The sequence below is a fragment of the Sarcophilus harrisii genome, chromosome 3 (assembly GCF_902635505.1).
Source record: "Sarcophilus harrisii chromosome 3, mSarHar1.11, whole genome shotgun sequence".
Classification (NCBI taxonomy): Eukaryota; Metazoa; Chordata; class Mammalia; order Dasyuromorphia; family Dasyuridae; genus Sarcophilus; species Sarcophilus harrisii.
In genome coordinates, this window is record NC_045428.1 from 268,937,238 (window position 1) to 268,952,825 (window position 15,588).

General features: G+C 36.3%; 1 protein-coding gene across 1 annotated transcript in view; it reads right to left on the reverse strand.

The window, feature by feature from the left end:
• PDK3 (pyruvate dehydrogenase kinase 3) overlaps nucleotides 1–15,071 on the reverse strand; it is an 80,869-nt gene extending 65,798 nt beyond the window's left edge. The window contains exon 1 of the mRNA XM_031959469.1: nucleotides 14,590–15,071. Within this exon, the coding sequence (XP_031815329.1) occupies nucleotides 14,590–14,695 (106 nt within the window). The 5' untranslated portion in view covers nucleotides 14,696–15,071. The remainder of the gene's footprint in view (nucleotides 1–14,589) is intronic.
• Between the last annotated feature and the right edge of the window lie 517 nt (nucleotides 15,072–15,588).

Here is a 15,588-nt window from a genome sequence, read left to right on the forward strand (position 1 = left end):
GAAGAGAGATCATAAATTTAAAAAAATCTTAAATAATGAGGAGAGCAAATAAATCATAGAAACAACTAACAACTAGATAAAAGAAAATGATAATGAAAGATGTGAAAGTTTCTGGGATGCAGCCAAAGCAGTCCTTAGGAGAAAAATCTCATCCTTTTAAACAAACATACATTAACAAAATAGAAAAAAAGCATCAAAAAAAAAAGAATTAATTTTTTAAAATTAGAAAACCAATAAATAAATTTATAACAAGTACAAAAGAATAGAAGTAAAACACCCATAGAAATGATAAACTAAAAGCAGGTTCTTTGAAAAAACTAATAAAATGGACATACCTTTTGCTAAATAAAAAAGTTAGTACCATATTTTACAAAATTCCCAAAAATCAAGAAAGAAAGCACCTACCAAAATTCTTTTGTTGGACAAATACTATTTAAATAAAGAATAAATGAAGCCTAAATTGATATGAGGACTTAAAATTATAACATATTTTTGGAGGTATCATCACCGGTTCAATGGATCTTCCTGGTCAAAATAATTATTCATAAAACCAAGGAAAGCTACTATGAACTGCCCCTAATGTTTTTCCACTGCATGAGTTGTACTAAGACTCAGCTTTTAAATTTTATTAATGTATAAACAACAAAACAAAAACAAAACCTTTTAGTAACCTTGAATAGTATAACACAATATATTCCTATCTTGGCCACAAATACCTAAAAATATTCCCCTCTGTATTTTAAGTCCATTATCTTTTTAGCAGAAGGTAAGTAGTAGCTTTTATCTGCAGTCTTCTGTATTCATAATTTTTCATTGCATTGAAGAGAGTTCCTTACTAGAAGTCCTCTAATTTGAAACTCCAAAACCCTTGCTAAGGAGGTAGAACCAAATTGCTTTTATAACACAAATATGGTTCTGATACCAAAACTAAAAGAGTATAAAACAGCTACAAAAGACTATAAAACAATTTATCTAATGAATATTGATGCAAAATTTTTAAACAAAATATTAGCAATGAGATTCCAGAAATATGTCACAGAGATCACATATTCTGACCAAATGGGATTTATACCAGGAATTCGGGGCTAGCTCAATATTAAGATCAAAAGACTGTTGTGCTACTGGGTGCCACCTGACAGTGGCTGCTGGAGATCCAACCCAGACCTGCAGAATGAATCTCCTCGTGTGAGAGGATGATACAAGGCGACTGAGAGGCTGTTGTATTTTCTGACCTCTCTCCTTTTCCCTCTGCCTCCAATTTATTTCATTCCCAGTCCACAAGCAACACTTGTGTCAGTAAAGGCTGCCCTGCAACTCCCTTGAGGATCACAATCCACAACTTCCAAGGCTCTCTTAGAATTGACCTGCCCTTTCACCCAGAATGGTCCTTAACAAAAGGAAAAAAAGGATTTTGATAAGATACAACATTCATTCCTATTAAAACAACAATATCACCACACTGGAAAGCACAGAAATAAAGGAAGCTTTCCTTAAAATAAATATCTATCTAAAGTCATCAGCAAGCATAATCTGTAATGGGGACTAAAAAGGTAGCCTTCCCAATAAGAATGAAGCAAGAATATCTATTATCACCACTACTATTCAACACTGCACAATAACATTAGCTATAGCAACAGGAGAAGAAAAAAGAAAAGACAATGAGGAAACGGAACTATTACTCTTTGCAGATGGTATGTTAGTTTAACTTAGAGAATCCTAGAGAATCAACTAAAAAATTATTTGGAATAATTAACAACTTTAACAAAGTTTCAGGATAAAAAATAAACCCACATAAATCACCAGCATTTCTATATAATACCACAAAGCCCAGTCTAAAGAGACAGAAAAATTCTACCTAAAGGAATTGAAGGCAATATAACATACTTGAGAGTTTACTGCCAAGACAAACCCAGGAACTATATGAAAACAATTATAAAACATTTTCACACAAAGTCAGATCTAAATAATTGGAAAAAATATTAATTGCTCATTAGTGGCTGAGCAAATGTAATAAAAAAGACAATTCTGTTTAAATTAATTTACTTATTCAATGCCATGCTAATAAACCTACAAAAGAATTATTTTCTAGCTAGAAAAAAAATGGTAACAAATTTCATCTGGAAGAACAAAAGTTCAAGAATATCAAGGGAATCAATGAAAACAAATGTGAAAGAAGGTGACCAAGCTCCATCAGATCTCAAACTATAATACCAAGCAACAATCATCAAAATGACCTGGTACAGGCAAAGAAACAGTGATGGACCAATGGAATAGATTAGGTACATAATACAAAGCAGTAATTGATCAGAGTAAGTCAGTGTTTGATAAACATAAAGTTGCAAGCTTTTGAGATGAGAACTCACTACTTGACACAAACTGCTGGGAAAACTGGAAAACAATATGGCTGAAACTAGATTAACATTTTACAGCATATACCAAGATAAGGTCTAAATGGATTTATATGAAGGGTGATTAAAAAAAAAAAAAGCAAATTAGGAAAGCATGAAATAAGTCTGACAAATCTATAGCTAAGGGAAGAATTTATGACCAAACAAGACAGAAAGGCACTACAGAATGGACAACAGATAATTTCATTATATTAAATTTGAAAGTTTTTTTTTTTTTTTACACAAACAAAACCAATGCAGCCAAAATTAGAAGGAAAGCAGGAAACTGGGGAAAAATTATTTTACAGCAAAGTTTCTCTGACCTCAATTCTCAAGTATACAGAGAACTGAAACAAATTTATAAGAATACAAGTTATTTCCAATTAGTAAATGGTCAAAGGATAGGAAAGGAAGAAATCAAAGTTACCTACAATCATATGAAAAGATGCCCTAAGTCATTATTGATTACAGCAGAGATGAGTCCTTTTTTCTGCCGAGGACTATTTGGATGTTTATAACAACATTCATTGGCCATACATACATAACTTAGAGAAATCAAGCAGGAGGAGGTTATTGTTGTCTATAGTTGCCTTGGCAAGGACAGATCAAATAATTTCGAAGGTCCTTATAAGCCCCTTTTCTTTCCACATTTCCTCTCCCCCTGGATTAAAGAAATGCAAATTAAAATTCTAAGGTACATCTCATACCTATCATATTGGCTAATATGACAGAAAAGAAAAATGACAAATGTCAGGAGGGATGTAGAAAACTAAATGGACTAATGTAACACTACTGGCACAATTATGAACTGACCTAATCAAGCTGGAGAGCAATTTGGAACTATGTCCAAAGAACTATAAAACAGGGCATTTGTCCCAGACTAGGGCTGTAATCCAAGCAGATTTTTTTTAAAAAAGGAAAAGGACCTATATGTACAAAAATATTCATAGTTGCTTTTTTTTTGTGGTGGTGGTAATGGCAAAGAATTAGAAATTGAGATGATGCCCATCAACTGGGAAATGACTGGACAAACTGTGGTATATGATTGTGATGAAATACTATTGTGATATAAGAAATGATAAGCAGGATGCTTTCAGAAAAACCTGAAGATTTATATGAACTAACAGCAGGATGAAGTAAGCAGAACTATGTTACACACAGTAAAAGCAACATTTTAAGGATAATGAACTGTGAACCACTTACTAGTTAAAACAAGTCCAAAGGACTTGGGAAGAAAAATGTGACTAACCTCCAGAGAAAGAACTGATACAGTATGAATGCATTTCAAAACATACTTTTTAAAAAAAAAAAAACTTATTTTTCTTGTTTTACATGACTTGAATATATATAATTTATGTCAAACTGCTTGCCTTCTCAATAAGGAGAGAAGGACAAGAGGAAGGGAAAGGCCTTGGAACTAAATTTTTCTTAATGTAAAAAAAATTGCTTTGCATTTAAAGAAATACATTTTTAAAAAATAAGAGAGGGGTTTTCAAGACATGCAAGTTATTTAAGATCAGATAATTAGTTATCATTCTTTACAAACTCAAAAGAGTCAATTAATAGGGAAAATTTACTGAAATTAGCTTTATGTTAATATTCAAAAAATTTCTCACATTTAAAAAGTTTCTACCTCTATCAGTCTAGACCACATTAATAAAATAAAAATAAAATTCTTTAAACAAGTATATTTAAATGTTACTTGGGTTTTAAATGTAGCAATGCCACTGTGTGTTAGCTTTTCAACTGTTTTCTAATTTTATATAAGTCAGTTTTCCACTTTCGGCTTAAATTGATCTTCACTAATAGATGCCATCCAAACAGACTTATAATGAAGAATTTATAAAACAACATTTAAATCACCCTTTAATTTAAGAAAAACCCCATCATATCTGGTACAGATATAAGTAGTCACTTCAGGTACACAATTCAAAGTGCATCATTTCACAGTAATATAAATGTTAAAACAAAAAAATTTATCTTTTGGATATATATACTGGGTCAATGATAAATCACTCAAACCATTAAATCCACAAAAATAATAAATTAGAGATATAATTACAAAGGATGAAATTATCCTTGCCTGTAATAAGCTTAAACTTAATCTGATCATTTCTTGTTAGAAATTTTTTAATCTTCTTGATTTTTATTTATGCTTTCTTTACCTTTCTTCATCACTCAGATAAAAAATTTTAAAATCTTACAGCTTAATATCAACTTTTCACAATTTCAAATTAAACTAATACCTCCTAATTCAACTGACATTCCACCCCTTTACAAAATCTTAGAGGTTTAAAAAAAAAAAAAAAAAAATCCTGTTTATTTTGGCTCTTAATATAGCATTCTTTTGACCAGTTATCCAGTGAAAAATTAAAACTTTGTCTTAATGAACACTCAACATCCTAAATACAAATTTTCTTTACAGATCATTCAGAGCAGAGTAATTTCTCTGGCACTGGTGAATGGTTAATGCAGAGGCAGAGCTGCTTAGGAATTTCCTAATCTTTTTTTTTTTTTTTTTTTTTATGAGTTCAGCAAGTCACCTTGAGAAACAACCATCTTCAAAAAGTTTTGAAGTAAAATGGCCCTAATTCCAACATTGCTATTAACGTATATATCACTAAATTATGAAAATTAAATTAAATTAATTAAATGAAATTTAAATTAATTAAATGAAATTAATCATAAAAATTTTTTAAGGTATTTTTTCTAAATAATCATCCTTTCAGGGCAACTTTGTGGCTCAGTGGAAAGTCAAGAGGACAGAGTTCAAATTTGGTTTCAGACACTTAACACTTACTAGCTGTGTGACCCTGAGCAAGTCACTTCACTCTAGTTGCCTCAGCAAAAAAAAAAAAAAAAAAAAAAAAAAAAAAATCATCCTTTCAAAAAAGATTTTCAAAAGATCTGTCAAAAGGCCAGTTTTCTAGGAGCTGGTCAAAGCAAAAAGTCTTTTATTTTTGTTATTAATTATGCAAAATTCATTTTTATCAACTTTAAGCTATGGAACAAAAATCAAAATGTTAAGAATAACCATATTTTCCAATATTATTAACAATTCACAATGCCACATTCGCTATATCAATATAAGTATTGCCCCCATTGGAATGCACCTTTAAATTTATATTACTACTGTAATTGATGTACATAGTTTCAGTATATCAGTCAGAAAAACAATGGAAATTTATCTTACAAATATAAATACAAAAGGGCAAAATCTATTTTAAGTTCCCAGCTGCCACCCCCCCCTTTTTTTTGAAACCAGTTACACAACGAAATTTTTAAGAGAAGGATGTATAGATCTAGCCACCTTCATCTCTAATACTAGGGAAGAAATATTTTTCACTCCATTCCTGATTAATTATTATTTAATGTTAACAAAGCATTTTAAAGAGATGGCTAAGACAATTCTAAGGGCTTCCTTTTAGCTCTTCAACAACCAGCATAAAAACTACCTTAAGTCCACAAACAGGGTTTTCCCTCTCATAAACTCACATTAGCCATGTCCATGAAAAACTCTTCTCACCTTTACCTGAAAGCTCCATTCCTCGGTGGTCTTTCCCCTAAAGGAAATTGGATTATCCCTTATGGACTTGTACCAGACTCGTTAGCATAATAATAACCTGGCTTCACATATTAAATAGTTACCTATGTTTGGGACTCCCTTCTTTGACTAAAGCACGCTGCCTCTAGGCTCAGGCTCTCTGTGATCCTGCAGAGAAAACATCCCAAGCTTCACAGGAATGTTGGCTCTTGCCTTACAGGAACCCATCCTAAAGATGCCTCTTCAATTGTTAATGAAAGTATTAGTGGTATAGGACGACCATGTAGGATCGGGACACAGCTAATAGTGGTAAGGATTTTTGAGTAAGTCCTAAATTTAGGTAAGGCAGGTGGACTCTTGATGGCTCAGTATTGAAACACAGAGAACAATTTTTCTAACACCCCAAGAAACAAAACAACAATTATCTTCTTGTCTATCCCATGCTTCAAGTACACTTAAAGGTCTCTGTGTCCATCTAACTCCCTCTTGATATCCATTCCCATCATCCTCAGGAAACCTATTTGTATGGCCAGACTTATTTACCCAGACAAGTAACGTGGCTGTCCCAAGCTTACAGTCACATTTTACCAGCTGATCTGCAAAAGTACATGGTGTGACAGAGAAGGCTCATGGCTAAAGCACCACAATATACAAAGGAGTCTCCAAAAGGCAGGATTCTAACTGTACAAGCTGCTTGGGGGGGGGGAAGAAAAGGGGATATCTGGGTATGAAGTGAGTTTATTCAATCTACCAATCCCCAACCAAACCTATCCCTTTTGAAAATTTACCCTCTTTTATTTATTGTTCCCTATCTATGTTATCAAATGCAAAGAGAATTAATCCTTATAAAGTCAAATATTTAGAACTACCTATTTTAACCACACCTTTAAAAAGAAAAAAAACAGTCAAATATCATTAGGGGCCTAACTGGTTCAGCTGATTTTGCAAGGAAAATTCCTCTGTAAGCACTTTAAGCAGATGGACTTTGGCAACTAAAAAAAATTCTGAGGTGCCCCATTAGACCATATTCTCATTAACCAGTGTGCTATTTAAGTTTCTCCTATAACTTCCCAAAGTCCTTGGGAATAAAATCCAAATCATCTTGACTACTTTGATAGAAATCATTCCTCAAGAGATAGAAACTCAAGGAATAAACCTAAGGCTCCCTTGCTCTCCATCTTCTCGGATGGCTCAATATTTATTATCACTCTTGTTTCTATTGGTTCTTCTACATATTCTCCAGATGTAATTTATCAATCCTAGTCTCACAGTCCTGCCTACAAAATTCTGCCCTTAAAGATCATTTCCTTTCTTCATAATTATTTACTACTGCAAAGGCAATTTATTTTTTGCTTTGTCGAGCCAGATTTTCTAAAATTGCCAATAAGAAGCAAGAAAATACTTGATTTTGCTATTTTTCTACTTACATATCCAATGAGCCAAATCCTACAGCTACACCCTCATAACAAATGGCCTCAGAAACTTGAACTTCTAGTCTTTTTTTTTTTTAATTTATCATTTATTGTCATTATTCAGTAGTAACATCTCTCCCTAATTTGCTATTTCTATTACGTGCTTAGAAATCAGATGATCTGGCTTGTTAAAACAAAATGAGTTAGTCTCTAAAGTGTTCTCTAAAGAGAGAAGCATGAGTTTTTGTGCAGTAACTGTGACATCTCTTTTGGCTGCTTAAAGTCCATTTTTGCTTTCTTTACTCAGTTACATTATAGCTAAAGTCACAAAACTTAAGTGTTAAAAGTGTTTAAATTAAAAGTGAATGAAATACAATTAGAAAAAGTGCAATTTCCTCATTTTTATGGTTAGATAAGAATCCAAATAACTACACAACAGAAATTCAAATGCAGGTCCTGACTCAAAGTAGAAGGCTCTTTTCATCATATCACACATTGCCTTAAATGATACTTTTTATAAAAAGGATAAGAATTAATTCCAAATTTGGGACTTTTTACCAAATACTAGAAAAAAGGCATTTTAAGATAAGCATTTTAAAACTTTGCAGAGTTTCTAGCTTTCAAAATACTACCTTATTGAAGTTATTTTTATATTTTTTTTACCCTGATATGAACAAAAGAATTCTCAAAATTCTTTGAGTAATCTTTGAGTATCATTAAACTATAATTTAAATTATGGAGTCAAATAAAAACGATATTTTAGAAACAATCTAAATATAAATTATGTTGCATAGAAACTTCTTAAGATTGTTATAGGTGTGTATGTTCTATCAGCTTATAAAACTGGACATAAATTTGATATTTTTCAAATACCAACAAATTTTTTTTGTTTGTTTTTCCTGAGGCAATTGGGGTTAAGTGACTTGCCCAGAGTCACACAGCTAGGAAGTGTTAAGTGTCTGAGGTCACATTTGAACTCAGGTCCTCCTGACTTCAGGGCTAGTGCTCTAGCCATTATACCACTCAGCTGCCCCCAACAAGTTTCTCATTAAAAAATTTAGATTGTTATCTTTTAGAGATTTTTTATTATGCTATAATAATTTCTTTACGTATTCCTTATCCATTAAATCTTCCTTTGTAACAAAAAAGTACAGTTAACCAAAACTAGTCATCACAGAACTTTAACTTGACAATTCACACAATATTTCACATCTGTATTTCTTTACTTCTCTATAGAGAACAGAGAAGTATGCTTTCATCATTATTATATGAACAACATTATTTTAGTCAGGAAAATAGATTTTTAAAAATTTATAAATTCCTATGTGCTGGAGGCCTTTCTTCTCTCTTGATATGACATGGTACGAGCATATTTGCTGGTTTAGTTTGTTATCCTTGGTCCTTCCTACATGAAGAACCTACTTCATTTTCTGCTCCACAAGTTATCTTAGGGATTCCATAGTCTATTTTCATTACTGTTATTGGGTGAACCTCAATTTTTTAGAAACTAAAATTACATAGTACCCTCTGAAAAATGTTGCTTAACAGACCTTTGTTATAGGGAGTGTAGGATCATTCAAAGGATGGCATGGTAATCCAACTCCTATGTTCCATGCTAATTCAAATCCAAGCACTATTAATTGTCCACCTGCAGTTATTAAGACATTGACATTTACATAACATTTGAAGGGTTGCAAAATGCTTTTCATGCTTTAGTTTATTCAATTCTCCAAATCAAGCAATAAGCATTTATTAAGCACCTATCCCATCCTAGCATCATGGACACTGGGGGTACAAAGATAAAATTTAAATAATCTCTGTCCTGAAGAAACTTATAGAGGAAAACTATCACACAAAAACATTTAATAAGAAAAATTCATCCACTAATAAAATGGTGATTCAATAAGAATATAATATTAATTCAAGAAAAATCAGGGGTCCCATTGTTTTTCCACATCTATCATAGTAAACAGCACACACCAAAGAGGGGTGAGTAAAGTAATAAGAATTGTCAACCCATGAGCTCTCACAGGTCAATGAAAAACCCTAGTCAAGCCAGCCAGTCAAGCCCTAGTACCGCATCACCAATCAAATTCTAAGGACCATATCCTCACCATCTAAAGAGAAACCAGAGTGTCTGCCACAAAACAAAATGTCAGCCCTACCACAACACTTCAATGAATAGGACAGGAGGAAGTATCCATCTGATGCTTATAAATGTACTCTGGATGCACACTGAACAAAGCAATTTCTTGTTCATCTGAGTTATTAAGTAACTGAGTTTGAACCTTGATTACAGGTATTAATAAAAACTTGTTGTGGCTCTACCATAACAAATGTCTTGAGAACATTTACCTTACAAAAGGGGTTATTTTTGACCTACTTAATAGAAGAAATCACTAACTGGTTTCTCCACTCTTCCAAATTATTCCTGACAAAAATTTTATTAGGCTCTCAGAATAATATTAATCTGGTAAACTGTTAATATAATACAGAGAAAACCTTTTCACTCAGTAAGCAAGTCCATTTAAAAAAATGAAGACTAGAACAGTTGAAAAGGTGTGATTCATTAATTAACTAATCAACATCTTGAAGTTAAACTAAAAGCAAGAAGCATGATCTGTCTTCTTATTTGTTCTTTGTTCTCAAAGAGGACCATAGCATCAGGGAGGTGATAATGATGTCATACAAGTGAACTGGACTGAAATGAGGGAGGGCTGTGCATAGTATAAAAGCACAGGAAAGGTAACTGGAATACTGGCCTCATAGAACAACCAAGAGGAGACTTTAATAAAAATGAAGAGTAAAGTTTTAAGTCAAGGTCATTAATATGAATAAGTCTGAAAAGTAGAAAGTTATATTGGAGAAAGTTTACATGCCATGCCTGCAAAGTAGCATACATTTTATCCTAGAAACAACTGAGAAGAAACTAAAACTAGTGGAAATATTCTGGACTTGAAGTCAAGAGTAGCCTCAATTCAAATCCCATTTGCACTTTTTGTCAGAACAAGGCCAAATCACTGAATTTCTCAGTCTCAATTTTCTTTCTTCTACAAAACCAGAATGGCAATGTCCATAGGGCTAAACTAAAAAAAAAAAAAAAAAAAAAAAATGCCATGAGATCCTGTGACAACATATACAATGTCCTTTGCAAACTTGACGATCCTGCAGAAATATTTACTATTATTATTATATTAGACCAAATGGATTATGGCACTGAATTTAAGTAGAATCTATTGACCTGATTTTGTTACTTCCTTCAACAATTCTCCAAAGCTTAGAAGTAGGAAAAGAAGGCAAATGATAAAGGAGACCTTACAGTGAATCTGGATATAAACAGCAGGAGTAAAGGTGTCAAGATCAGGGATTCTAAGTTTAGATCTAGATTCAATATTAAGAGATCAGAGAGTCAACTCTTTTATTCCACAGGCAAGGTAACTGAAACAGAAGACATTATCTAAGTATTGAAGCAAGATATGAAGTCTTTCTGTTTGACTCCAAGTCAAGTCCCTGAGAAAAGTTTGGCCAAGGCAGAAATGATGAATTAAGTAAATAAGGAGGTCATTATAAAATAAAGAATAAATGGGACAGCTAGGTAGCCAGTGGATAGAGCACCAACCCTGAAATCAGGAGGACCTGAGTTCAAATATGACCTCAAACACATAACACTTCCCAGTTGTCTTACCCTGGGCAAGTCACTTAACCCCAATTGCCTTAGCCAAAAAAATAAAAGAAATAAAAATTTTAAAAAAAAAGAACAAATGTAGAAAAGATAAGGAAAGTTGGAAGTGAAATGAGAGATTATTAACAGATAAAATTTCAAAGTTCAATCACAGTTTTAGGTAAAGAATGGCTAATGAACTGAGATTCCAATGGGTTAGAGGTAAAATGTTAGTTGACAAGCCAGGTCCTAAATAGATAGTGGCAGGTTAGAATGATGAGCTAAGGATAAATTTAATATAAATAATGGGGAAGTTCTACAGTTGAGATAAATAATAGAATTTTAAAAGTCAATTTTAAAAAATTTAATTAAAAATTTAATTAATTAAAAAAAATTAAAAATTAAAAATCAATTAAAAAAAAATCTTAGGTTTTCAATGGGTTTCAAGCTAAAAAAATAAGCAACAGTATGACAATAATCAAAAAATAAAACGCAATACTAGGCTGAGTAACAGTGCCTAGAATAAGGGATAGAATAGCATGGCTATTCTCTGCTCTAGTTAACAAAATTTGGAGTAACGTGCATAAGTTATGGATGCCACATTTTAAGAAGAGCACTAAAAGCTAAAGCACATCCAGAGCACAGCAGCAAGTATGGTTTGGGGAGTAGAGGTCTTAATACATAGATATCATCTTAAGGAGCCTGAAGGAAGCTGAAGAGGAAATTCGAGAGCCTTCTTAAAATATCTGAAGGGTTATCATGTGTAGTAAGAGCAATTAGACATTCTGCTTGGCTCAAAAGGAAGAACTAAGAACAGTGGTGGTAACTTGAAGAGACTGACTTCAGCTAACTATGAGAAGTTCCTGACAATGAGAGTTATGGCAAAAGTTGAATGGCTGCCTTCAGGTGTAACGGGCTCCATCTCATTCATTTAAAAAGGAGGTTGGATGACTATGCAAGATGGGAGAATTTTTTTAGTCAAAATAGTCTCTGAGATTCTCCTAGATCTGAAATTCTTTGATTCTGTCTTACCAGCTTTTCCAAACCTGGTCTAACACTTGGTAATTTGAAACATACATTTGTATACATATATGAACATATAAATATATAAGTATATATGCCTGTGTGTACATATACATATGCATATGCATGTCTATATATAGTTTGTTTTTCATGCTCAAATAAGAGAACTACCATGACATCTAAAAAATACAATGTTGTTCCATAGATATAATAAAGTGACGATTTCTCAAAACTTTTAATAGTTACTTCCATTTTGAGAAAAAGAAATGAAATTAGGACTCTCAGCTCCTTTTGTTTCCTTGTGTTATTAATTAACCTGTCTCTGCTGGCCCTAATGAAAGGGTTGGTATTTTCAGAATCTTCTCCCAAACCACAAATTAAAGATAGAAAAATGTTTATTTATAGTAACAATGACATTTCATCTTCAGATCCTGAAACAAAGCTCTTCCTCAAACCTCTAAAATTTCCACAGGTGACTAGAGAAGGCACTGCAAAAACACTATAAATTATCATGGAATAAAGTTGTGAAGAATTGACTATAGGTCAGCTGATCAACCATATTACTTCATCTGAAAATTTAATTTCTTTAACTATATTTGTTCCCATACTTTAACACTCTTTTCTCTCCTTACTCCAACCTTACTTTATAACAGATAATCATCCCCAAGAGTCTTTATTTTAGTGATACCAATCTAACATTGCTCCTGTAAAGCTTATTTAAATAAATCATATGTGCAATCCTTGAAAGGTTGGTAAAACTCTCCATACAGATTTTGCTTTTATTCGATAATGCTTGGTTTCACTTTGTTACCTTGAGGTCAAATGCTTAGTTTCACTTTCTTAGGAGTGTAAACAGCATTGAGTCAAAGGCTTGCAGAATAAAATGTATTAAAATTTTGAAGCTGGATCCAGAACTTTCCCACCACACTGAAAACAGTGCTTGCTAGGAAAAAATATAGTGCTTTTTCCAGTACAGCAATCTATGCATAATTTTGTCAGCAAGCATGTTAAGCCCTTAGTTAAAGTCCTTTCAAGTTTCTTAGAGGTAGGAGAGACAGTATTTTTTGTTTGTAAATGATAGGTGGGGTGGAAGTAATAAGGTCTACCAGTCTCAGGGAAAATGCTTTAAAAGATGGATATAAATAAAGTAGTTGAAGACATAAGTGAAAAAAGGCACCACAGATGTGTCGATTTGCCCCATACCAGATTTTTATGAAAACTTAATATTTTAGTGGTGTTTAAATCTAATACTTAGATCCAAGGGCTTTAAAAAATTTTAACTTGGAGGATCATTTTTAAACTAGAATATAACTTTGAAAGCAGACACGTCACCCATTTCTGACAAACAAGTAACTCAACAACAGTCCTCAAGATCTAGAAAGCATTATTGCATGATTCAATTAACCTGCATCTGGAAAAATGAAGCAATTTCTATATAAAAGTAAAACTGTCCACATCTCCCACAGTTTAAAAGAAGCAGTAACTTTCTAGCTTAACAACTCACTCAAATACATTTTTGGACAAGACCCGTGTGGGAGCTAGCTAGGTGGCGCTGTGGATAGAGCAGCTGCGTCTGGAGTCAGGAAGACCTCAGTGCAAATGTAGTCTCAAGACATTTACTAGCTGTGTCACCCTGGACAAGTCACTTGACCCCGTTTGTCATTTTCTCATCTATAAAATGAGTTGAAGGAGGAAATTGCAAACTAGTTTCTTTGCCAAGAAAACCCCCAAAAAGGATACCAAGAGTCAGAAGTGAAACGAATAAAAACATGTCCAAATGGTTTTGACTACCGATATTTGTTGCAGGAGTTTTGTTTTTTCACTCTTCCTTTTTTTTTTTTTTTTTAAAAGGAGGCTGGTGGAAGAAAAAAAAAATAAACACTTAAAAAAGAAAAAGATAGACCCAGATAGTCTTTAGCATTAGTTTTTTTTTTTTTAAGCTCTTAGACCGAAACTGCTCTTTCCACTCAAGGTGGATTCCTAGGCTTCAGATCCTGCTACCCTTTCCCTTTCATATCCACAAATCGCAAATTCTAAGAGACAGGTGAGGTAACTCAGGTGGGGCAAAAAAACAAACAAACAAACAAAAAAAGTGACTCTCGTTCCGCGGGGGCTCGTGGGCGCAGGGGGCCTGGCTCGCCGGAGAGGTTCCCAACAAGGGCTAACGCACGCCCGCGGAGGTCGGGGTGGGGAGCTCCGGTCTCCCGTTTTATTATTTCGAGGGAAAGGCCTCAGGTGAGCCGGGCCGCCAGCTTGGAAAAGAGACCAGGCCAGGTGGTTGAGGATGCTTCTGGCCCCAAGACCGGGGCTTTCTCTGGTCTGCTTGCGGGGTAGACGCAACCCCCTCCCCCTCCCCCCCCCATTTACCCCTCCCCCCCACGCGCACACCCGCACGCGCGCGCACCCACAGGCGCGCAACATCAGCTTAGAAAACAAAATACGCCATCCCGCTTGCTCGCCAAGGCCGTGCAGCCTAGCCGAGAGGGACGTGCGCTGGGGCCACAGGTCTCGGACCCGGGGACCTGTTCCCTCCCCCCGCCGCCCTCCCGGGCACTCACTCACCAAAGTCCAGGAACTGCTTAATGGAGAGCGGCGACGGAGAGAAGCGGGAGTAGCGCTCGATCTGTTTAGGGACCGGCTGCTTCAGCAGCCACCGGTAGAGCCGCATCTTTGTGGGAGCTGGGACCGGGCGCCGCGGGGGGGAGGAGGGGCGGCAGAAGAAAGAGGAAGCTCCGCGTCTGGAGACGCCGGGGCGGAGCAGAGCAGCAGCTGGATAAGGAGGGGAAGCGAGCGGTGGCGCGGCCGACCGGCGCAGCACCCTTGGGCCGCGCCGAGCCCTCTGCGGGAGAGGGGATGCAGCCCCGGAGCAGCCGCCGTTCCAGCAGCGGCTCCGCGCGCCCTCCGCGCGCGCGCGCGCGCCCGGGATCCGGGGAACGTTCGCCGAGCGCGCGCCGCTCCCGCCTCAGCCCCGCAGAGGCTGCTACTGGAGCAGCCGCCGCCACGCTACCCCCGGAGCATCTTGCTCGCCTCTCCTCCCACCCCTCCGCGGCCGCTGCCAACCCACCGGGCGGGCGGGCGGGCGGGCGGTCTGCTTCCCACTCCCCGCCCTGCGAGGCGGAGTTCGGCCACAGGCTGCCCCTTCGGCCGCACGTACACACCCGAGGAGAGAGAGCTGGAACCTCCGCCAGATCTGGTTCCTCATTGGCCCCAGGCTCTGACCTCGTTTTCGTTTCCCCCGCGATTTGACCGATCCCGAGGCGCGTGCTCCCGAGGGTCAGACCCCAGAGCCAGACGCGGGCGGGCGGCGCCCCTCGCTCCTAACTGCGACACCCGCCGCTCCCCCGCGAGGTCTGCCACCTTCCGCGCCGTCCTGGGGTCAGGGCTGAGGGAGACCCACGCCGTCTCCCGGGATCCCGCACTGGGGACCCGTAGCTCTCCCCTCAAACTCCGATGCCCCCGCGGGTGGGTGAAGGTTTCCCCTTGTTTTGTGCAAAGACCTCCAGGTGAGGGATCGACCTGGTAGCGGTAGACATCCTGGCTGTTTCCACACTTAGCAGAACA